Source organism: Manis javanica, chromosome 8, assembly GCF_040802235.1.
Source record: "Manis javanica isolate MJ-LG chromosome 8, MJ_LKY, whole genome shotgun sequence".
NCBI lineage: Eukaryota > Metazoa > Chordata > Mammalia > Pholidota > Manidae > Manis > Manis javanica.
Window position 1 is genome coordinate 91,908,827 of NC_133163.1, and position 25,414 is coordinate 91,934,240.

At 35.5% G+C, this 25,414-nt stretch overlaps 1 protein-coding gene across 18 annotated transcripts in view; it reads left to right on the plus strand.

Moving 5' to 3' along the window:
* The window catches only part of MGA (MAX dimerization protein MGA), a 210,131-nt gene that overhangs the window by 170,662 nt on the left and 14,055 nt on the right, over positions 1-25,414 (plus strand). For 9 of the 18 annotated variants that reach the window (XM_073211664.1, XM_037018924.2, XM_017642832.3 and 6 more), the window contains 8 exons: positions 10,891-11,114; positions 12,228-12,404; positions 13,010-13,082; positions 14,401-14,918; positions 17,077-17,374; positions 18,650-19,258; positions 22,387-22,677; positions 22,864-24,380. In XM_073211664.1, the coding sequence (XP_073067765.1) occupies positions 10,891-11,114; positions 12,228-12,404; positions 13,010-13,082; positions 14,401-14,918; positions 17,077-17,374; positions 18,650-19,258; positions 22,387-22,677; positions 22,864-24,380 (3,707 nt within the window). Of the gene's footprint in view, positions 1-10,890; positions 11,115-12,227; positions 12,405-13,009; positions 13,083-14,400; positions 14,919-17,076; positions 17,375-18,649; positions 19,259-22,386; positions 22,678-22,863; positions 24,381-25,414 lie in introns of those variants that run through there. The other 9 variants (XM_037018926.2, XM_017642836.3, XM_017642834.3 and 6 more) reach the window with 9 other exon arrangements.

Genomic DNA, 25,414 nt, shown 5'->3' on the forward strand with positions numbered 1-25,414 from the left:
AATGTTGAGGATTTAGATGGTTTAAAATTTCTTAATGTTTTAAATCATTTATGACAAATGTATGTTGTTATTAGTAAAGGTATCTATATGTAAAAAGTATATTTAAAGTGTAATATATGAGAGCACTGTAAGTTTGGTTAAGATATGTATTAATATCCGGTTTGTAGTAATAACAGGTTAAAGGAGAGATGTATGCTTCAGTGGATGCCTTAAAGTTGATGAAAACTTAACACCTGTTCCTTTAAACAATTTTTTTCTTTGCTGTGGTGAAATACACTTAGCATAAAATTTACCATCTTAGCCATTTTTAAATGTACAGATCAGTGCTATTAAACATACTCACATTGTTGTGCAGCAGTCATCACCACCATATATCTCTGTAACTTTCTTCATCTTGTACCCATTAATCAGCTCCTCATTTTACTCTTCCCTCAGCCCCTGGCAGCCATCATTTTACTCTCTGTCTTAATGATGTTGATGACTATAAGAATATCAACATCCATGGACATAATCAGTTTGTCTTTTTATGACTGGCTTATTTCACTTAATATGATTGATGTACTTGGATATCATCCATGTTGGAGCATACTACAGGATTTTCTTCATTTTTAAGGCTGAATAATATTCCTTTGTATGTATATACTATTTTGCTTATCCTTTCCTCTGTTGATGGACACTTTGCTTCCTTGTTTTAGTTTTTGTGAATAATGTTGCTGTGAACGTGTGTGTGCAGCTACCTCTTTTGAGACCATGCTTTCAATTCTTTTGGAAACATACCCAGAAATAAAACTACCGTATCATGTGGTGGTGCTATTTTTAATTTTTTGAGGAACTGCCATACTGTTTTCCATAGCAGCTGTACCATTTTACAATCCTACCAACAGTTCTAATTTTTCCGTATTTTTACCAACAATTGTTTTTTCTACCTTAACCATCCTAATGGGTGTGAGGTGTTAACCTCATTGTAGTTTTGATTTGTGTTTCCCTAGTGATGAGTGACATTGATCCTTTATGTGCTTAGTGACCATTTGTATCTCTTCTTTGGAGAAATGCCTGTTCAAGTCCTTTGCCCATTGTTGGATTGGGCTGTTTATTTTCTTTTGTTGGAGTTTTGGAGTTCTTCATGTATTCTGGATATTAGTTCCTTATCAGATACATGTTTTGCAAATATTTTCATCTATTTTATGGATTGCCTTTTTTCTCTGTGGTTAGTGTCTTTTGATGCACAAAATTTTAGTATTTTCGTAAACCCAACTTGTCTATATTTTCTTTTTGGCACCTACTGTCTTAGATGTCCTATCCAAGAAATAATGGCTAAATATAATGTCAGGAAGCTTTTGTCTTGTTTTCTTTTACAAGTTTTGTTTTAAAAGGGACCTTACATTTAGGTCCTTGATCCATTTTGAGGTAATATTCTGTATATGGTGTTCATAAGGATCCAGCTTCATTCTTTGCATGTGCATATCCAGTTTTCACAGCACCATTTGTTGAAAGACTGCCTTTTCCCCATGGAATGTTCTTGGCACCCTTGTCAAAAATTACTGGGCCATATATGCAAGAGTTTATTTCCAGGCCGTCTGTGATATTTCCATTTGTCTGTCTGTCTGCCCTTATGGTATTAACCACACTATTTTGATTATTGTAACTTTGTAGTAAGTTTTAAAATCAGGAAGTGTGAGTCCTCCAGTTTTATTATTTTTCAAGATTGATTTGGCTATTTGGGGTGAATTTTAGAATTTTTCCAGTTCTGTAGGACAAAGGCATTGGGATTTTGATAGGCATTGCATTGAATATGTAGATTACTTCAGGTGGTATTGACATTTTAATAATAATAAGTCTTCCAGTCCATAAGCATGGGATGTGTTTCCATTTATTTATGTTATCTTTAATTTCTTTCAGAAATATTTTATAGTTTTAATTGTACCAGTCTTTCACTTCTTTGGTTGATTGCTAATATTTTATTCTTTTTGATGTTACTGTGAGAATTGTTATTGTAATTTTCTTTTCAAATTATTTATTGTTCATGTATGGAAATGCAACTGATTTTTGTGTGTTGACTTTATATCCTGCTACTTTGCTGAATTCATTCTCAGTTTTGTGTGTGGGTATGGACTCTTAAGGGTTTTCAATATATAAATTCTTACCAGCTTCAAATGGATAATTTTACTTCTTCCTTTCCAGTTTGGATGTTTTTTATTTCTTTTTCTTGCCGGAGTCTCTGGCTAGAACTTCCAGTACACTGTTGAATACAAGTGGTAAAAGTAGGCATCTTTGCCATTCCTAATCTTAAAGCTTTCAGCCTTTCACCACTTGAGTTTGATGTGTGCTGTGGTTTTTTCACATATGGCTTTGCTTTTGTTGAGGTATTCTTAGTTGAATGTTTTTATAGTGAAAAGGGTATTGAGTTTTGTCAAATGTTTTTATCAATTGAAAAAGATGATCATGTGGTTTTTTTCCCTTCATTCTGTTGATGGTGGCATATTACATGGATTAGTATTTTGTTAAGTTTTACATTGGTGTTCATAAGGCAAGGGTTTGTAGTTTTTGTTTTCTGTCATGTCTTTGGCCTTGGTTTCAGTAACGCTGGCCTCAGAGAATGATTTGGGAAATGTACCCTTCTCTTCAGGTTTTTGGAAAAGTTGGAGAAGATAGATATTCTTCTTTAAATGTCTGGTAGAATTCACCAGTGAAGCCTTCAAGTACAGGGGTTTTCTTTGTTGGGAGGTTTTTGATTACTTATTTAATTCCTTACTAGTTTTAGGTCTATTCAGACTATTCAAGATTTAGTCTTGATAGGTTTTGTGTTTTTGTCCCTTTTATCTATGTTGTCTGATATGTTGGTGAACAGTTGTTTATGGTACTCTGTTAAAATCCTTTTTTTTTCTGTAGATTCTCTTGGTAGTAATATCCACACTTTTCATTTGTGAATATTAGTAATTTGAGTCTTCTCTCTTTTTTTCTTAGTTCATCTGTATGTCAATTTTGTTGATCTTTTCAAAGAAGCAACTTTTTATTTCATGCTTTTTTTATTATTATTTTGTATGTTTATCTCTGCTCTAATCTTTATTATTTGCTTCCTATCTAGTTTTGGGTTTAGTTCTTTTTCTAGTTCCTTAAGTTGTAAAGTTAGGTTACTGATTTGAGATCTTTCATGTTTTTTAATGTAAACATTTATAGCTATGTATTTCCCCTGTAGCAACACTTTTGCTGTTTCCATAGCTTGATGTGTTAGGATTTTGTTTACATTTGTCTTTAAGTATCTTCTGATTTACCTTGTGCTTTCTTCTTTGCTCCATTGTTCAAAACTGTGTTAATTGCCAGAATTTTGTGATTTTTTCCAGTTTTTCTTTTACTGATTTCTAACTTTATTCTGTGATGCAGAGAAGATAATATGTATGGTGTCTATCTTTTTAAATCTTTTGAGACTTAATTTGTGGCCTAATGTATGATCTACCTTGAAAAATATCCCATGTGCCCCTGAGAAGAATATGTATTCTATTATTGTTGGGTAGAGTGTTCTGTATGTGCCTTTTAGAGGTAGTTGTTTTATTGTTTCTTAAGTCCTCTATTTCTTTACTTATGCCTGGTTGTTCTGTCCATTATTGAGAGTGGAATATTGAAGTCTCAAATTACTGTAGAACTGTATATTTCTCCCTTCAGTTTTGTGGGTTTTGCTTCATAAATCTTGATGGTCTGTCATTAGGTGTGTAAATACTTATAAGTTCTTCTGGATGTACTGAACCTTTATTAATATATATCCTTCCTTGTCTCCTGCAGCCTTTTTTGATTTAATGTTCACTTTGTCTGGTATTAATATAGGCCCCCCCCTCCATTCTCTTCTGGTTATTGATTGCATGGAATATCTTTTACCATCCTTTCACTTGCAACCTACTTGTGTTTTTAGATTTCAAGTGAGTTTCTTGTAGACATGTTGGATCTTTTTTTTTGTTTGTTTCCTTAAAACAGTTCTGCCAAACCTGTTTTTGGATGGGAGAATTTAATCCATTTACATTTAAAATAATTACTCTTAGAAAGGAATTTACTTCTGTCAATTGTGCTATTTGTTTTCTATATGCTTTATAGGCCCTCCCCCCATTTCCTCCTTCGGTGTTTAGTGTTCATATTACTGTTTTTTTGTGTTCAGTTGATATTTTGTAGTGAAGTGTTTAAATTCTTTGTCATTTCCTTTTATGTGTATTCTATATTTGTTTTCCTTGTGGTTACCATAGGTATTACATTTAATATCCTAAAGATACAACACCCTAATTTGAATTTATAACAGCTTAACTTCAGTAACATATTAAAACTCTTCTTCACAATCCTTTCCAGTTGTTGATGTCACAGTATTGGTTTGTTTGTTGTACATAATGGGCCCCAAACTGTAAACTAAAATTTTAAAAAATGCATTTGTCTCTAAAATTAGGTGGAAAACAATTTAGTTATCAAAGTTAAGAGTAATACTTGTTTTCACACTAACATTGTTATAGTAATACTAGGCTTTACAGTATAGCACGGAGAAGACAGATAGTGACTCTATAGCATCTTACTACATTGATGGACAGTGACTGAAGTGGGATGTGTCGGGGGGACTTGGTAATATGGGTAAATGCAGTAACCACAATGTTGCTCATGTGAAACCTTCATAAGATTGTATATCAATGATACCTTAATAATAATAAAGAAATAATACTAGCCTCTAGAGTTGCCCATGTGTTTACATTTAGTGAGATCTTTTTTTTTTCCTATATGGCTTTGAGTTATGTTTGTGTCCTTTCATTTCACCTTGCAGAACTCTCTTGAGCATTTCTTGTAGGCAGGTTAAGTAGTCATAAACTCCCTCAGCTTTCTTTTTTTCTGGGAATTTATTAATTTCTCCCTCACTCTTAAAGGACAGTTTTACCAGATTCTTGATTGATAGTTTTTTCTTTTATTGGTTTGAATATATAAGCCACTGTCTCCTGGTTTCCGAGTTTCTGATGAGTAATCTGTTTGCACTTTTATTGAGGATCCCTTGTGTGTAATGATTCATCTCTCTCTTGCTGCTTTCAGAATTCTTTTTGTCTTTCTCTTGTGAAAGTTTGATATATTGTATCACAGTGTGGTCTCTGTGTTAATTTCATGTCATGTTTGTTGAGCTTGGATGTTTATATTCCTGTCTTTTCTCAAATTTGGGATGTTTTAGCCATGATTTATTATTTCTTCAGATATTCTCTTTCTCTTTCTGTAACTCCTATGATGCATATGTTGGTCTGCCTGAAGGTGTGCCACAGGTTCCTTAGGCTCTCTTTGCTTTTCTTCTTTTTTATTTCTGTTCCTCAGACCCCATAATTTCTGTTGTCCTATCTTCAAGTTCACTGTTTCTTTCCTCTCTTTATTCAGATCTGCCTTTGAATCCCTCTAGTGGATTTTTCATTTCAGTTAATGTGCTTTTCAGCTCCAGGTTATCTTTTTGGTTTCTTTTCAGATTTTCTGTTTATTGATACTTCCATTTTGTTCACACATCATTTTTTTTTTTTTTTTACTTTCTTCATATCTTCATTTTTTTGAGCATCTTTAAAACAGTTTTAAATTCTTTGCCTGGTATATTTGCCATTAGGTCCTTTTTAGAGAGTTTTTGTTGATTTATTTCTTCCCTTTGAATGAGCTATAATTTACTGTTTCTTTATATGCCTTGAGATATTTTGTGGAACACTGAACATTTAATCTGATGTGGTAACTCTGGAAATCATTCCCTAGGATTTGTTTGCTTTTGTTTTTTATTGTTTCAGGCTGTGCTAGGGATTGATCTGAGGTGTAAGGTTTTCTTGGAGCCTTTTCTTGGGCATGCATAGTCACTTTTCTAGTTTTTCTTGTATGTGGAGTTGTTTTTGAATGTTCTAGTCTTTAAATGCTAGCTCCTGAAAGGGAAAAAAAAGGTGCTGACCCTTTAAGTCCTCTGGAAGCCACTTAAGACAGAGTGCTAAGCCACTTAATGACAGGTGGTGCAACAAAAATGGCTAGCTCCCTCTTGTGCACCTCTGTGATTAGAAACAGCAACCAGAGCAGAGACCCTTAGTATTTGGAAGATGGGCCTTTTTTGCCCACCCTGGCTCCTGTAGCCCTGTGCAGTCTGCTTCAGGAGTACATGCACAGCTGCCTTCCCTGTGGCTGGTAGGTGCTGAATAAGTAGCTGTTGGTGTGCTGAGACCTGAAGTTGACCATGATTTAGGACAGTTTACTGTTCAGGTCTTACTCTGGAAGTTGTAAGTTTTCAAGGACTCCTGAGTTGCAAAATGGTAACATCAGACAGATTCTGCCAGTACAGTTGTTCATACAGGAAGACTGATTTCCTGGTGCTACCTATTCTCTCATCTTCCCAGAATCCTCTTTGAATGTCCCTTCTTGATTTTTACAAAAACTGTTAGCAAGCGAAACTGAATGTTGTAAAGATGTGACATCTCATTTTCATCTGTAATTTCATTAGAATCCTAATAAAAATCTTCACAGTTTTTTATGTGAAACTTAGAAGGCTGATTCTAACATTTATATGGATATGTCAAGGACCTGTGCAAAGGTAGAAATACCCAGGGTAATCTTGAACAATGACAGGGTGGGAGGACTTGTTCTGTTGGATGTCAAAACTTAAACTACTGTCACGTTTAAGACAGTGTGATAAGTGGCTTGAGTAAAAAGTGAATAGATCAGTAGAAGAGCCTAGAAAAGCTACAGTAGATTGAAACATACATGGATACTTGATTTGACAAAATGGCAGAGGAATAAAGAAAGGATCATCTTTGCAATAGATGGTGGTAGAATCATTTAATATCCCTATGGGAAAAACTGAAAATACTTATTCCTATACCATACATAGAAATAATTTTTATGTAGATTATAGGCCTTACTGTGAAAAACTAAACAATGCAACTTCTAGAGGTTATAGAAGACTATATACATATGGTTTCTTATTAGGAAAAAATTTCTTAAGTGTGGCAGAAGAAAATACCAATCCTTAGAGTGAAGATTAATACATTTGATTAGTTAAAAAGTGAGAAATTCAGGTGTTTTAAGATACTGAGTGAAAATACAAGCTACAGTGAGAGAATATTTTTAATATCTAGTAAGAACCTTTATCTAGAATATATAAAGATGTCTAATCAGAATTAAACAGTTCCTCAAAAAATGAACAAGACTTTTAGAGGCACTTCATAAAGTGGGTTGTTGAGCATCTCATTCATAATCAGGGAAATGCAAATGAAATCCACAGCTAAATTCCACCACAAGCCTGCTAGAACGTTCATAATTAAAATCCTCTGATAATATCAACTTTTGATAAATAGGAACTCTCATATACTTGTGATGGGAATGTTAATTGGTATAACCACTTTGGAAAATAGTTTGGCATTATCTACTAAAGTTGATTATTCATATCCTTCATCTAGTAGTTTGATTTCAAAGTAATCAGTAGAAAGGCATTGTACAGGAATGTTTTTGCCACGATGTTTTATAGTACCTAAAACCTGAAAACAACCCTAGTCATAATAGTAGAACGAACATGCAATAGTATAAATAATCAGTGGAGTAGTATACCACAGTAAAAATCAATGAATTATAGGTATGTGCAATAGCACAGATGCATTTTACAAATGAATGTTGAGTGAAAGGAAAAGCTAGGCAAAAGGATACATCTCTATGGTTACATTTACATAAATTTCAAAAGCAGGCAAAATTAAGCTGTGATGTTTAGGGGTGTGTACTTTGGTGTTAAAAAAGGGAAAGCAGGATAGGTGACTATATTTAAGTGATTCTGTTGAGGGAAGGGATTATGACTGACAGAGCATTGATGGCAGTACTCTATTGACCTACATTGTGTATACATGTGTATATACTTATTAAAATGTATTAAACTGTATATACATTGTTTTTTCACTTTATGGGCATTACATTTCACAATAAAAGCATTTAAAATGCTTACAAAAATGGGAGGGAGAGGAATATAGTATCACTAGCATAGCAGTTTTCTGGGATTTCTATGTCCATTTATGGAGCTACTAATGTGGACACTGCTAAGAGTGTGAGGAGGTAAGATACAGACAATTAAAATGAAGTCCATCTCTAAAAGGTTACTGTCAATTTTATGAAACAGGTATGTGGTAAGCATATAGATACGTATTTATTATAATATTAAGTGCCACGGTAATGAAAGTGCCATAATGGTTAAAGTGTCATGAACAAAAAGCTTATTGAGAGCCAAGAAGACAGAGTGACAATTCTAGGAGACCTTGGTGAGGTAATATATATTAAAAGTATTATTAGGTAATATATTAGGAGGTATTTGAATTCAAATAAGGGGGTACTGTTACTTTCTTGAAACAGGTTTCTGTTCTTGGCTTCTGTGACTATATGCTACTCTGTCCCCTTAATCCTGCCTTTGCTATCTCCTTTTTTCTGGTTTTCAGGTTGAGGGCAGGAAGATCTGTAGTATTATAAAGGGGGACAAAGAAGTGCTCTATCTTGATCCCAGGCTGTTTAAAGGCATTAAGTGGAAAGCAGACTAATGAGGTTCAAGCAGTTCGTCTATCTTGCCTCTGTGAAGAGTCTATTTTCATAGTTTCAGATGTGTTTGCCAGTGGCAGTTCTGACTTTTATTGATTACCCTATTTCATGATGTTGCTCTCATTTCAGTCTTATGTGTCCTAAACAACTGAACTCTACCCTTTGTAATCAACTTCTTTTATGAATTCTTCTATTTACTGGAACCACCAGTTTTCCATTTATCCACAGTTAAAACTTTTAGAATTGCCATTGATTCCCTATGAGGGATTAAGATGTCTTAAAATATTTTAAGAGATTTTCTTCTCAAGTACAATCATATGTATTTTGTAGCTATTACTTTCAGAAGAAAAAGATGAAAAAGGACCTTTGCATAGTATAATCCTTAGTTTATGGAGGCTTAGAAAATCCTTGAAAGATGATTGAAAGGTCAGGGACAACAGTGCTTACCCTGGAAGCATTTTTATTTTTGTAATAAAATTAATATATGCATGAAATAATTTGCAACACTAGACAATAAAATTTTTACCAAATGGTAGAGCATCTGTAAGTACCACCTTCATTATGAAGGCATCCCTGGTTACCCCTTTTAAAATTGCAATACTCCCCCATCAAAATACATATTCAGACACTCACCGTGCATACTACTTATTTCCATTCTCTGTGGTTTTTTGTCCTAATAAGCATTTATTACAAACACATATTTTCCTTGTTTAATTGCATGTCTCACCCTCTTCCTCCCGACTTAAATGGAAGCTCTATGAAGGAAAGGATTTTTGTTAGTTTTGTGCATTACTTTATCTGCAAACCCTGATAGATAATAAACATTTATATACATGAATGACTACTGGGGTCATAGAAGCCTTTGTGAATTATGTGATAAATGAGCTAGATTATAAAAGTTGGATAACAAACTGCTATCTAGCTTAGTATTGGCTCAATCAGTTTCTAGCTCTGAAGGTTTTTTCCACCCTATTTTTAATCTTGAAGCCTTTTCAACATTTCGTGGTTATGTTCTGAATGATGTTAAGCCATAGGAGCCCTTTAGATGAACTTGTTCTTTGCTAGTGGGGTCTTCATGTTCAGAGCAAATATACTTATGCAATCAGGTAGTAGTTTGGATTCTGCTTTGTTATGAGAGATTAACTGAAATATTTAAATTAAGTGTGAATGCTGCTCAATCTCATTTTATGTGACTTCAGGCAAAGATGTTGGACTTTTGGCTTAGAACCAACGACATCTGTCTGAGGACTGGTCATTAAAATGCAGGATAGAATGCTTCTCTGTAGCTGTCTTCTTTGTGAGAATGGGCACTTCACTAAAAGAATGAAGCCAGCAGCCTCTTAACTTAGATCCTTCATTTAATTTGGCTAAGTAATCAGTGCCTGTTTTCCTTTGTGTAGAACTTCCTGATAGTATGATAGTTGGGTTTTATTGCTTTTCTGTTGATATATTTTTGCTTTTGTGCTGAGATCAGGCTACCTTTTGAATACATACAGTTTGTCATCAGAAGGCCACAGTTATTGGGGTGGGTGGGTGAAAAAGGTGAAGGAGATAAAGAACACAAAATCCCAATTATAAATTAGTTGAGATGAAAGTACAAGAGAGAATATAGTCAGTAATACTGTAATATCTTTCTACGTTGATAGTAACACACTAGTTGGGGTGAGATTTAATAATGTAGGTAACTGTTGAATCACTATGTTGTATACTTGAAATCAGTATAATATTGTATATCAACTATACTAAAATTTAAAAAGATTTATTTTTTATAGAAGGCAACAGTTTTGATCCTGGGTCTGCCTCTTACTGTTAGACTCCCTTGAATGTCAGCTTCTGCAAAATAGAAAAACTAAACCTCAGGGACTATTGTGACAAGTTAAAACATACTAAGTGCTTAAATAAGTTTTAAAAGATACTTGTTGTTAATTGTAAAATTGAAGTGTAGTGTAGAATGATTATCTTTCCAGGATAACAGAGAAGGCCTTTTCTGACCATGTTAAATACAATTAGCATCTCCTGTTAATTCTTCATTCCTTACCTTGCTATATTTTTCTGCTTAGCACTTAGTTGATAATATATATTTTGAACTTTGTTTTCCCCTGCTGGGTCTATGAGAGCAAGAACTTTGTTTTATCTGTAGTGCCTAAAACAGTATCTGATACATAATATTGAGCAAATACTTGATTAGATTAATAAATGAAGGTGCATGAAGGCAGCTGAAGATTTTTAGGGAGCATCTGTTTGATTGTTGTAATGAGTTCGTGCTTTTTATGAGGGAGAGCATATTCTGTTTTTTTGTTTTGGCATTGGCGTCAGTGAACTTATTTCTTGTACTAAAATCTTCTCCTTTTATTTAAGCTATATGTGAAACAGAGCCTGAACAGCCTGTTCGACAATACCCATTATGGGTGAAAGTAGAAGGTGAAGTAGATCCAGAGCCAGTTTATATCCCAACACCTTCTGTTATTGAGCCTATGAAACCATTGTTGTTGCCTCAGCCGGAAGTTTTATCTACTGTGAAGGGCAGACTGCTCACTGGAATTAAACCTGCACGGGCATATACTCCCAAACCCAATCCTGTGGTAAGTCTGGACTTTTTATTTTTTATCGCAAGTTACAAAAATCATTTGTGAAGGTGATGGGTTTCAACCAGAGTTTTGGTTTACATTCTTTGAATCATTTTGCTTTCAGATAATATGTCTGTAAGCCATCACCCTTTCTAATTTTAATCAGTTTATAGTTGTGGGCACTTGAAAAAAATGTCATAAAAGTAGAGGTGAGCAGAAGTAATTCTCTTAAAGACAGCCAAATCTCTCTTCAGTAGGATCATATAAAGAAGTTTTTTTAAACGTGTAACTTGAAGAAGTCTTTTAAAGATACTTTTATTCCTGTAGTGTAGACTATTGAGTAATTGAGGTGTAGTACATAGTATTAGTATATAAAAGCACTAAGAAAAAGCTTTAAAAAGTAATTGTCATATTTTTAAATCAAAAATTTCTTTGTATACAATAATAACAGTAAAGTTCAAGATTTAAAATAACCGTTGATATTTAAAATAACCGATCACTTTGTGAAGACTGATAGGTAAAAGAGCTGATGGATCTGTTGTATCAAAAGCTTAAGCATTTCTTATTATTAAATCCATTTCAGTCTTCCCAGTCCATTAAATTGAAGAAAGATCCTTTAGTATAATGCTCTTCAGTGCATTTCTGTGTATTCCCTCTCTACCAGTGCTGATCCAAAACTATTCATTACCAGGCTGTGAAGTAATAAGTAGGGAAAATGAGAGTAAATATTTGGAAACTTTTAAAGCAAGTTGATAGAATAATTTTATATCTATTAAATCTAATACCAAAACAACTTGGGCTTGTGTTGTATGTTTTGTTTTTCTAGAAATTTATTTTACTGTGTTTTATAAAAATATTGCTCTATGTTGGACCAGCAATTAAGAAATACATCCTCCATCCACATAATTTGAGAAGCACCACTCTGTGTGATCTGAAGGTTATTGATGTGGAACCAGATCCTTTCTGACTGCCCTGATGTACATATGAACTGTACTCCTAACTTCAAAGTTTGCATTTAAAGGTTTCAAGTGTTGTAATAGAAACAAAGATTAAACATACTTTTCCTTTTGAAGTCTAGGAGCCTCTTTTCCCCTATGCATGGAATGTTTTGTTGTGTGAAATTTACAGATTCGGGAAGAAGATAAGGATCCAGTCTATTTGTACTTTGAAAGTATGATGACTTGTGCCCGAGTTCGAGTATATGAACGAAAAAAGGAGGAACGGAGACAAACGTCACCACTACCATCTCCATCATTTCAGCATCAGAGCTCATGTCATTCTAGTCCTGAGAACTGTAGTGCAAAGGTGAGTTACTTACTGCACAATTTCTGTTTTTAACTTCCAATTCCCTGTTGCTGGTATTAGATTTTTATTACTGTCAGAATAATTCTTTGCAGACAGTCAAGGTTTACATGAGATGGATATAAATTTATCTGTTTCTGTGAGTACCTATTCTAGAGAACAGCCCCTTAGGGTTAGGTTATTAAAAGTATTATTCTTTCTGATGCCAGTGTAATTTTAAAAGGTTAAACATTTCTAGTTTTAATTATATCATATATATGTAATTATTAGGATTTGCATCTTTCTACATCGGTGAATTTTCTAAATAACTGAAGCTTTTTCCATTAAACATCAGATAGTTCTCCTTCTTTACTAGAATACACTGTAAAGTCCAGTGTAAATTCTTTTCTTGGTAACTCAGTCACTATCAAGGGCATCAGAGAGCAAGCCGACTTGTTTTCTCCAAGGGTCGTATAATACTGTAGTAATGGCAGCTGAGCATGTAGATGTGAAGCTGTTCCATTTTAATCTTTCTACTGTTCCAGGCTTCTTTGACAGATTTATTGCCTATGTCCTACTCTCTATTGGTATTAAATATATGTTGAAGTATTTCTGTGTATTCCCTTCAGGAGCTTGATTCTGAACAACAGCCCTTGAAACCAATCACCTGTGACCTGGAGGATGATTCTGATAAATCACAAGGTCAGAATGAAAACTAGATCTTACCATTTGATAGTAATTATGGAGGGAAACAAAAGCTACCAATCCAGGCTATGTCTACATAACCTGTTTTTAGCTTGTGCTAAAAATAGAGATAAATATCCTTTCCTATTATATGTTCTGTTTATTATTCCTATTCTGAGAAATATAAATCATTCACATTGATATGGTACATTGTTGCGAGAGACATTTACATGAGGTGATTTTCTTTTTTAAACCTCTTTGTAAACCTTAGCAATACTGGCATCATTAGCTATTGAAATTTTCCCTCAAGTTCTCAGTAGCTGCCTCTATTGGAGAAAAGCAGAGGAAGAAAGGAAGGAATATCACTGATTTTCTTGCAGAGGCTTCTGTCAGAATTACTGTGATGAGAATTACTGTGAGGAGCAATAGTATCTAGGAAGTTACCTATTTGGTTTTGTTTTTGCTTCTTAAGACTTCAAACACTTAAGCAACAGTGCTTCCCAACTTTTTTTTTTTTTTAATGGCATATTACACACAAAAAGTGATGTTTCTATGGCACACTGAGGTAAGTGGAGGAGGTTGCTGGTATGGAAGGGAAGCTGCCTGAGAGCAGGACCACCCTGTAGTCTGAGGGGATCTGCATTCTGACATATCTGTAATTGTAGCAGATTGGTTGGAGACTCTGTGTAGAAATCTAGGTGTCCAGGGAGACACACATATAATTAACATGCTGCCATGAATAAAAATACATGGTACGTTGAGTGATCTGTGTATAATTTAGAAGGGGAGAAATCCTGTCTAGAGGTAGAGAAGTAATTCAGAAGTATTTTCAGTAGAAACTAGAGGTAGAGTGTACTTTTTTCTTAAACCAGAGCACTCACTCTCTTGCTGTTCTTTAGGATTGACTCTATCCATCACATGTTACAAAACATCTTGGAAGTATCTTGCTCTGCCTGTATGAATAGAAGAACACAAACTATACCAAATAATCAACCTTGTAATAGGTCATGCTTTGTTTGCAAAATAACACTTTCTTAAGTAATAGTTGTGGTTTTTCAGGGCAGTCTTAAGGTGTGGGACTCCTTTTTTTTTTACAGAACCCAGTTAGCAGGATAGTGAAGATTGTTGTAGGCTGATTCTCTGGAGTCTTTCTTTTTCCTGGAAAATACCCATATTGTGAATGTTAAATTACCACTGAAAGTACATGGGAATGGGACATAGCCTCTGATGAATTTCTATGCCTCTGGTACTTTTCTGAGAACCCAGGGAAAATAAAGATCTTCTAAAGTTCAGTACAAATGCTGTGATGCAGAAATATCTTTCAATTCCTTATCAGAAAAGAGCTGGAAGTCTTCCTGCAATGAAGGGGAATCCTCTTCTACCTCCTATGTGCATCAGAGGTCACCTGGTGGTCCCACCAAACTAATAGAAATTATCTCCGACTGTAACTGGGAGGAAGATCGGAACAAGATTTTGAGCATCTTGTCTCAACACATCAATAGCAACATGCCACAGTCTCTTAAGGTGGGCAGCTTCATCATTGAGTTGGCTTCTCAGCGAAAGAGCCGGGGTGAGAAGAACCCTCCTGTTTATTCTTCTCGTGTGAAAATCTCTATGCCATCATGTCAAGACCAAGATGATATGGCTGAGAAATCTGGATCAGAGACTCCTGATGGTCCATTATCCCCTGGGAAAATGGATGATATCTCTCCTGTGCAGACAGATGCCCTCGATTCAGTGAGGGAGAGATTACATGGAGGCAAAGGTCTGCCCTTTTATGCAGGGCTTTCTCCTGCAGGAAAGCTTGTGGCCTATAAACGTAAACCCAGTTCAAGCACATCTGGGCTTATCCAGGTGAGGATTATCTTTAATCTGGATGTAGCACCTTTTTATACTTAGGGAACATTTTGATTTTTCATAGCCCTTTGTGGGCCTTATGTCATTATCTTGACATTTCCTGGGAACTGGGTGACAAAATCGTTCTCGTTTTGTAATAGGCCTAGGTTAGATACATACCTAGAGAGAATTTTTAGCAAATTGACAAACAAATGTAGAGCCCTGTATTAGCTTACAATTTTTTTTCTAGTCTTCCTAGAAAGTTGTTCATCTTAAGCTTTATTGCCTGGTCTCTAGGATAACTTTGACAACCAAGCAAGGATAGTAAGGGACTGAGTCTAGTTCTAGGAATTATTATTAGCAGACAGCTTTCAGAACAAAACAAGGTGAAACTGATTTTAATATAAGCATTAATGTATGTTTGGAGACTTGGAAAAAATTTTAATTTTGTAAGGTTATTGAAATACATAAAATTTAAAAAATTGAGTCACAATGTACTTAATTACGTTTTTCTTTATTTTTGTCATTAAAATGGTGTGTGACAAATAGCTTTATCTTTGCTGTTCAGTAATTCAGGCAGGTCATGTTAGTCACATGGGCATCTACAAAATCTTTAGAAAGAGAAGTTCGAATTAAAATGTAATCATAGTCAAAAAAAGGATTTCTCTTCTTGCTCAGTGATTTTAAATATACTCTTATATCAGAATAATGATACGTGTGGAAGTGTCTGCCATTATTGCTAAGGTTAATTGACTAGCTTGACTGCTTCTCTGAACTAAGAACAGTTCCATTGATAATGTGATGATATGCTTAAGTAAAACTTTTTATTATAGTTTACTTTTGGTGGTGCTATGTAACTGCTTCCCCTGATATTTCTTAAATTCTAAGTGAGGAGAGAAAAATGTTTTCTTCTTTCATTTATTGATTAGTATGAGAACAGAGGCTTACCTGAGATCATTTCTAATAAGACTAGACTCCCTCCCTGGATATAGGCATAGACATTTTATGGTCTCCTCTCCTGTCTATGACTTAGCAAGTCATGATAAAATGGAACTTGCACTTAAGCAAACACTGTAATTTTAGGCTTTGGGGAAGCTGCTGAATAATCTTTAAGGGCAAGTCTCAAAGGAGCAGATAGGAGTATCCATACTTTAGGATGATGAGATCATATTCTTTGTACCTAATGTGAGGCAAAGATATTCATGATCTGTTTGGGAATAATCACAATTTTACTTAAGTAACAAAGAGTAATTTGGTTTTGTCATTGAAGAGAGTGTCTTGCTGTAGCTATTCTCCTTGCCAGTTCCCTGTTAGAGTAGGAGTTTCTCTACCTCACTCCATGCTCTCTCTTCCCCTTTTAAATAATGGAAAGGAGGGACAGAAAAGGATGTCTTATTTAATCACCCAGAAGTAAGACTTAGAGACTGTGGGTAAGAAACTTTGGAGATTTTCCTTTTTTAAAAAAAGTATTCTGCTGTGAATAATGGGCAGTCTTACAATTTAGGCAGTGGGGAAAATTTTTTACCTCATCGCTTTCTTCTGACAGTTGACTCTTTGTAAAATTAAAATGAATTTCTGCTAGCATTTATCTTGAGCCCAAGTTTTGTCTAAGAGATGAAGACATTATCTTCAGAAGTGATTTTTTTTAAAACTGAGGTGACCTTGTGGCTTAGGTTATTGTAACCATGGCTTCTTATAATTTAAAGTAGACCCACTATATATTTTTCAAATATGAAGGATGCTGGAAAGGATCCTTGTGAGAGGGCTTCAAAATGTATCTCTGGTCTTGTCAGAGAGATTCTGTGGAACACACTTTTTGCTGATGATTGTTAATAGTTTAACTAGAATTGCTTATTGACAAGTAAAACAATTGGATGATTCCTTAGATTTGACTGTGTATCTTTCACATATCCAGAATGCAGATATGAGTTTCTGAGATACTCTTTCCAAACTACTAAAATGAAGGAGATGAGATTAGTTCAGAATATCAGATGACAGCATTTTTTTTCACCTCCTGATTACTCAGATTATACTAAGTGGAAAAAGTCCATTTCTTTTTCCCTTTAAATCTGAAAAATAGACTTTTAAACCTTGTAAAAATGAAACCCCTGTCAAGGGAGATGAGTTAGCAAGAGAATTTTATCTTTACAGAATTTCTCTTTGCCACTTGTTTCAGGTTAATGGTAAGAGTTACCCGCAGGCTAAGTTGCTATTGGGACAGATGGGGGCATTGCATCCAGCCAATAGGCTAGCTGCTTATATCACAGGCAGGTTGCGACCCTCAGTCCTGGACCTCTCAACCCTCAGTACTGTCATCTCCAAGGTAGCATCCAATGCCAAGGTGGCTGCATCCAGGAAACCACGTACCCTGTTGCCTTCAACATCCAATTCCAAAATGGCATCTTCTTCTGGCACAACAACAAATCGCCCTGGGAAGAATCTGAAGGCATTTGTCCCGGCAAAAAGACCAATTGGTAAGTTGGGTTATATATATGTGTTGGCTTCCCAAAGTCCATGGTCTGGTGCTGGGCCTGTGAATACAGGTATGGAGGTTGTAAAACTTAGAGAAATGCTGAATTTGGCATTATTCTTGCTGTCTTGCCAGATTTTGAGGGGAGTGGAGGGTAGGGGGACTCCTCTAATTACCTATAGTATTAGATGAATTGAACTCTAGTTAGCTTTAGCTATTTCTCAAACTTTTAAACAGGTTTTATTAATGGAGAAAATATTTAGATTTAAAATTTTGTTTTCAAAAAGGGAAGACATATTCTTCAGTTCTTTCCCTAATTGAATATTTCTCCTGTGAGGATTGATATTTTTGGTACCAGTCTTATGTATATTCCTTGAACTTGTGAAACCAAGGTGGATTGAGTTAGTATAGGCTTAGCATAGAAGGCTCTTATAAAACAAAACATTCTTTTTGAAACATTGCTTTATTCTCTTCATCCCTGTTTTGTAAATGAAAACCTCTTTTGTTTAACATCTCAACGCTAAAGTCTGTCATAAATTACCTGCCTGGAAGCATTTATATTTTAGCATTGAGATCATACACAACTGGTTTAGTGAATTCCTCTTTTTGTTGTTTCAAATCTTTTTGGGAATATTAAGTAAAAGTGTGAATTATTGTATTCTTATTTGTCTATTAGGAAATTGAAATCTCCAGCTGAATGCTGGAGTGGTGTGAAGATGAGGGATAGGCATTGTATGCTTTAAAAAGAACCCATTTTGCCTCTTTTTAAAAAAGTATCTTTAACTGGTGATTTTAAGTCCATCATGCCTTCTTTTGAAAAATACATACTTCAGGAATGTGGAAAACTTAACTGTCTTCTGAGAGGATAGCAATAAAGAGGTGGCAGTGCTGGGACAGGGGAAAGTGGTGGTAACAACTTTTAAAATTAGAAATAGGATAAGTATTACCTTCTTACTTTCTTCATTTCTTTTAGATGATAAAATTATGTGTTGGTTTATTGTCTTTTTGGTGACCTGACAATTTGGCTATATTGTATAGCTAAAAGAATTTTAGTAGGAACACCCAATTTTAATCCCTTTCTTGTTAGAATTATAAAGGTTTGATTTTGGTTGAGGGAAGTGTTTGATTTCTGTGGGTGGAAATTGGCATGTATAATGCAGGTAGGTAGTACCTCTAAGAAACTGACCCAGTGGTGCACAATAAATATTGATAAACACAGTCACTAAGAGGATAAAATATGAGAACTGAAGGTTTTTGACCTGCAAATTTTTATTTGCAGCGGCTCGACCCTCTCCTGGTGGTGTGTTCACACAGTTTGTGATGAGTAAAGTTGGAGCCCTGCAGCAGAAGATACCTGGAGTTAGCACACCCCAACCCCTAACAGGGCCACAGAAGTTCAGTATAAGACCTTCTCCAGTAATGGTCGTCACACCTGTTGTTTCTTCTGAGCCAGTTCAGGTGTGCAGCCCTGTGACTGCTGCTGTCACTACTACTACCCCTCAAGTGTTTTTAGAGAATGTTACTGCTGTGACACCTATGACTGACGTGGGAACTAAAGAAACTACTTCTGGTGCCCCCACTGCAGGGGTTGTTGAGGTCTCTGAAACTAATACCAGCACCCCTGTAACACCTACCCAGTCTACAGCCACTGTGAACCTTATCAAAACGACTGGTATAACTACTCCTGTGGCTTCGGTTGCTTTTCCTAAGTCTTTGGTAGCATCTCCAACTATAACTCTTCCTGTTGCTTCCACTGCCTCCACCTCCATAGTCGTGGTGACCACAGCTGCATCTTCCTCCGTGGTGACCACACCAACTTCATCTTTGGGCTCTGTACCCATTATACTCTCGGGAATTGATGGGAACCCACCAGTGAGCCAGAGACCAGGTAAGCCTTGATGTTACTAGCTAATTTACTGTACAGCTGTGTATACAATTTTATGGTTGTGATAGGATTATAGGTACATCAGAGTAACAATGGAGGTGTTTCTGCTATAACATGATACATGTATTCCTGAAAACCTTTTCATTCTGAAAAACTAAGCACTAAAAATAATAGAGCTCATGGTTAATACGGTGTTTGGACAGATCACTGAAAATCTATGCAGTTTTGTAACAGAGCACTAATTAAAACCATAACTGGTAGCTTGGGGATAAATTCAACAGTCTTAACAGCTGTTTTAGAGAGTCTGAAGATTTCCTCAGAAGATTAAAAATACTCAAAGACATTGGAATGGAAATGCTGACTGAAGGACTAAGGCAGGCATAGGAGGGAGTGCATCCTGCTGTGTGCTAGGAGCTAGGGGTGTACATCTCTGAGGAGGGAACCCCGAGCATAGGTTCTCCTTTTTTTGGTGGTGGTTGGGGGGGTGGTGCTTCTCAGTTAAGAAGAGAGATCAGTGGGCTTCTGCCTGTGTTGTAGCCAAGCTTCTTGCTGAAGATTAAAATACTAGGTCCTTTTGTCTAGTAAAAATAATTTGTGAAGCAGCCCAACTTCCGTATACAACTGACATTATTCTCCTACTTAATTATAATAAACTGATTATAGAGATAAAGAGGCATAGTTCTTTGTTTAGGACTCTTAATATTTTATATGTTTATCAACTTAAAAAATTTTTTTCTCTTGGCTTTATTTATGTTGAATGAATTTCAGATGGGAATATTCTACATTTTGGTAATTTTTGTATCCTAATTCAACCAGCTAAATTAAGTAGTTCTCTTAGTGTACTCAAAGAGGAATTACTGTGGAAAGAGTGAGAGACTGAAGGATTTAAGAGGAGATAGTAGTCAACAGCATTCTGTCTTGGTTATTGGTATTTTTCCTACTAAATTTTTTTTGCCTTTGGTGATATGGTCCAAACCTTTGTTGATATTTTAGGGAAGAAGTGACTTGGAAGTTAGTTTGTAAGTTGAAGTTCTAAAGGAAAAGTGAATTACAGTATTAAATTTGTGGTCGTCTTCTCCCCATAAATAAAAAAAATTAGTTTCACATGTCATTTCAGAAGTGAAGTCATTGTTGATGAAGCTGCTCTGATTTTCTGTTGAATGTGAAGATTCATATCTTGTCATTTTAACTGATCATGTTTTCTAAACCATATGGACTCCAATCTTTATATTTTAATTCTGTCATGAAACTGTAAAGTAGTTTAGCTTTTTGTAGTTCATTTCTCAGGTTTCACAGAGTATACATTTGTCTATTTGTACTATGATTAACTTAATGTTTTTATTTAAATCAACTCATCTGTTTAAATGTATTTTTTAAAAGGAGCATTGTTGCTGTAATTGGAAAACCAGTATTACTTGTCAAAACAGTTAAATCCCATAAATAAACTGAAAACAATAATTTAAAAGATTAAATTCTAGCTAGCTACTATATGTTAACATGTGGCTTGCTTTCTCTGTTAATGAAGAAAGCTAGAAAATGTTGACATATATTAAAGACATAAAGACTACTTACTTCTCTGTATAACCAAAAAATCAAAATGGAAAAGGAAATTACTTTCTGACAGTGTGGTGTACGGTATTACTCCATATATACCACCTAAGAGTATCTTCTGTAATACCACTTGAGGAAATGAATGTTAACAGGTTTTTTTATCTGCTTTTTATAAATGGAGCTGACTAGGTAACTGCTGCTTCTAGATGTGATTTTGTTCTAGGTTCATAAAGAGGATCCCAACTTGAGCACTTAGACATCTGTGACTTTTCTTTTTCCCCTTCTTTTCCTTTACTGTATTTCAATAAAGTCACATAGTCTGTGTGTGTATTAAAGGCTGCTTTCATTCTCTAGATTGGAGTAATTTGGTTTTGAATCACTCTTTAGAGAAACTTAATTTGAGTAGAAATGTTCATAATGTCTTAATTCACATAAGATGAATGTTTTTTGTTTTAATTAAACACTTTTTTTCATGAGAAGTTTGCTCCTTGTGTTTTATTTCATTTTCAAGAGTAGTCCTGGATCTTGTACATATGATTCATTATGTATGTGTTAGGAACATGACTTTGTTTCAGAAATTTGATGTTTTGTGGGTAGAGTACCTATCTGATAGGACATGTTAAGCCTAATTTGGTTTGGTTTATTTATTTTTCTGTTTAGTGACAAACTAACAAGTTTTATTTATCAACAATGTTAAATGAGTTCACTAATCCAAATGGTAATAATGTTAGATCAGGTTCACTTAAGCTTTTTATTATCATTATTCCTACCTCTTTATCCCCATGGCCAAAAACTCTGTTGATTACCCTTACTATTTTTTTTCATGTCTCAAGTATTTCTAAATATCTCCTCCAAACATTGAAGTGCATCTTTAGGTACCATTGATGGTTTGAAATCTCTTTTAATTCATATCATCTGTATTAAGTTTCTGTTTTTTTTGTTTTTTTTAAAAGTTTCTTTTGCCCCTTCCTAACCAGGCTTTATTTCATTGCTTCTTTGATGTCTTAATTTCATTCCATTTTCGGGGGGAATGTATTTTTTTTCTTCTGAAAAATAATTTCCATAAATCTTCATGCTTTGCTTATTTGTCTGATTTTTGAAATCCAGGAAGTTCTTTATGCCCTGAGATCTTTAATCTTTGACTTTTATCTTATTTAAGTAAGCCCTGTGAAACTAAGTAATAAATAGTAGGTGTTAATAGCCTGAATTTTAAAGTTGAAGAGGAGAATTTTATCATGAATAATTACTTTAACTTTAATGAGAATCCGTAGAGTCTTGCCCGTGTTTATTATTAGGCAGACCTTTATCTCTTTAAATGTACCTGTTGACAATTGATTCTTTTTTACCATTGTAAATCTAAGATCCTGCCAATGTCTGGTTAATACTTAGTTTTAAGACAAATTGATCTCAGCCATAGGACTGACTATTAAGCAGTGTATCATAGGTGTATTAGGATCATCAACTTTGTAATTCAAATTAGAAGTTATTTTTAGCATGGTCAGATCGTATGTCATAAGAAATTTTCCCTATATGTGTTAAGGGAAAATTCTGATACTATGTTTCCATTTCCTGTTTTTCAGAAAATGCCCCTCAGATTCCAGTGGCTACTCCACAGGTCTCTCCTAACACAGTGAAACGTCCTGGACCTCGATTATTGTTGATTCCAGTGCAGCAAGGTTCTCCTACTCTTAGACCTGTCCCAAACACACAACTTCAGGGACATCGTATGGTCTTGCAGCCTGTGAGGAGCCCAAGTGGAATGAACCTATTCAGGCACCCTAATGGGCAGATTGTCCAGCTCCTCCCTTTGCATCAGCTTCGAGGCTCTAATACCCAGCCCAACTTGCAGCCTGTCATGTTTCGGAACCCAGGTATAAAATTAGAGATCTTTCTCATGAGTTTTATGTTGTCATTGTTGATTCATTTGGCCATATAGTATGCGCATACACCAGGATTGGTCTTCTTAGTCTCTTAGAATCACCTGTCCAGAAAGAAAAGCTTGCCTTGAAAATCTTGATATGGGCAATGGTGACTTAAAATTTTCTTTTTCTTACCAGGGTCTGTGATGGGAATCCGGCTACCCACTCCTTCCAAACCTGTAGAGATTCCACCATCTTCCGCTTCATCCTCTGCTTTCTCTGTTATGAATCCTGTAATTCAGACTGTTGGATCTTCTCCAGCAGTGAATGTTATCACTCAAGCACCATCATTGCTTTCTTCTGGACCTAGTTTTGTGTCTCAGTCTGGTACACTGACCCTGAGGATTTCCCCTCCTGAACCACAAAGCTTTGCAAATAAAACAAGCTCTGAAACAAAAATAACCTATAGCTCAGGAGGGCAGCCTGTTGGTACAGCTAGTCTTATTCCTCTCCAGTCTGGTAGTTTTGCCTTGTTGCAACTCCCAGGACAAAAGCCAGTTCCCAGCTCTGTTCTTCAACATGTTGCTTCTCTTCAGATGAAGAGAGAATCCCAGAATACAGACCAGAAAGGTGAAAAAAGCTTTTTAAAAAGAGAGCAGGAAACTAAGAAGCCCCCGCAGCCAGAAGGAGAGGCTGTAGATTCTGAGGCTAATGTAGTAAAGCAAAACTCAGGAGTTACTGCCTCAGAAGAAACCCTGAACAATTCCTTGGAAGATGGGGGTCATCATTTAGATGAAGAATCCCTTACAGAAGAAGGTCCTGCAACTGTTAAACCTTCTGAGCACTCCTATATCACTGGGTCACATGCAGGTGAAAACTATAAAGATGTTGATGAAGAGTATGAGATTAGGAATCACAACAGTTCTAGAGAAAAACAGACTGTTTTGGAAGTTCAGACCATTTCCGAAAAAGTCAGTAATATGGCAGACCCAAGTATAAGTAATGTACAGCTTAAAAAACTTGGTGATGTGCAAGTGGAACAGCAGAAAGGATTAGGCAATCCAGAGGAAAAGTCTAATGATTTTCCAGTCATCTCTCACGAAGAAAGTAAACTAGAATTATCAAGGAGCAAAGTTGTGGAGCAGCAACCTAATCCACAGCCAGAGGCCAAGGAGAAGGGATGTGGAGACTCTCTGGAAAAGGACACAATTATGGAGAGATGGAGAAAACACCCAAAGGCCCTGTTGACTCAGAAATGTGTTGGAACTCCACACGAATGCAAGAAAGAGGCAGATGAACAGTTAATTAAAGAAAGAAGGAATGGTCAGGAAAATTCAGATGTGTTTCAGCAAGAACGAGGCATATCTGATTTACTGGGAAAAAGTGCAGCTATTGAGAATGCCAGAGCTTTAAAAACTGAATGTGATTCTTGGAGTAGGATTTCTAGTCCTACAGCCTTCTCCATTGTTTCTAGGAGAGCTACAAAAGGGAGCAGAAGGGAAGGACATTTTCAAGGTCACTTACTGCTTTCAGGAGAACCTGTACAACCAAAGCGAGAGAAGAAGGGTGGGAGAAGCAGTGCTGACTTGACCGTTTTGGATTTGGAAGAGGAAGACGAGGAAGATGAGAATGAGAAAACCGATGATTCTATTGATGAAATTGTGGATGTTGTTTCTGACTACCAGAGTGAGGAGGTTGATGATGTAGAAAAGGTGGTGAGCCCATTTTTGTTGTGACTGAAACCTCAAGGATTTAAATAATTTATTAGAGATAGTAGCTTTTCCAGAAGATTACTAAGACTTGATACATTCAATTGGATGCCTAGGTTTAGAGCATGATTAAGTGACTTTGTAGTTTTAGACTGTGTCAGTCAGGTAACATTTATTGAGCTTACATTGTTCTTTGAGACTTATCTGATATTATGGGAAGGCTGGCTTAAGCCTGGGGGATTGATGCTTGAGAGTCCCTATCAAATTACATTTAAAAAAAAATCCTGAAGCCATTTCTCCCATTTGATCTCAGTTTCTTTGACATTTTCTATGTGAAGTGATTGAAGTAGCTTATCTGGTAGACATAAAGAAATGGGGGATGGAGTGGAATGGAGAATAACATGTCTGCCTGAATTTAGAGAGATATTTTTCTTTTTGGGAAAAATGGAAAATGCCATTTACTATTTTAATATAACCCTGCTTAAGTTGCTTTTTTAATTATCTCCTGAAATTAATTAATTAGTTTATAGGATTTATATTCTGAACTTTGGTCATTTTCCTTTGTAATATGACCTTTATAATTCATTTTTTAATATTTCTGAAGTCATTTTTTGTAGAATTCCTGTTTCAGTGTGTATTTACTGAACTAAGTAACTGAGAGTCAGGTATGATAGAGGACAGGAATTAAGTTTTTTCTGTAAAAGGCTGGATTGTAAATATTTTAGATTTTGAAGGTTAAATGGTTTGCTCTTTGCAACTACTCAATTGTTGTAGCATGAAAGCAGCCATAAGCAATAGTAAGTGATTGAATGTGGCTGTATTCCAGTAAAACTTTATTTACATACAAGTGGTGGGCTGTGGTTTACTGACCCCTGACATATAGGATCCAGTGTAAAATAAAAGGAGCTTAGCGCCTGCTGCCTGTGGCATACCCTGAAATCTAAATCATGCTCCTCTCTTCTGAAACAGATACATATGGTGCCACTGTACACTGATAATCATGCAGTTGATTATTTTAGAATCTTACTTCCTTGAGATTG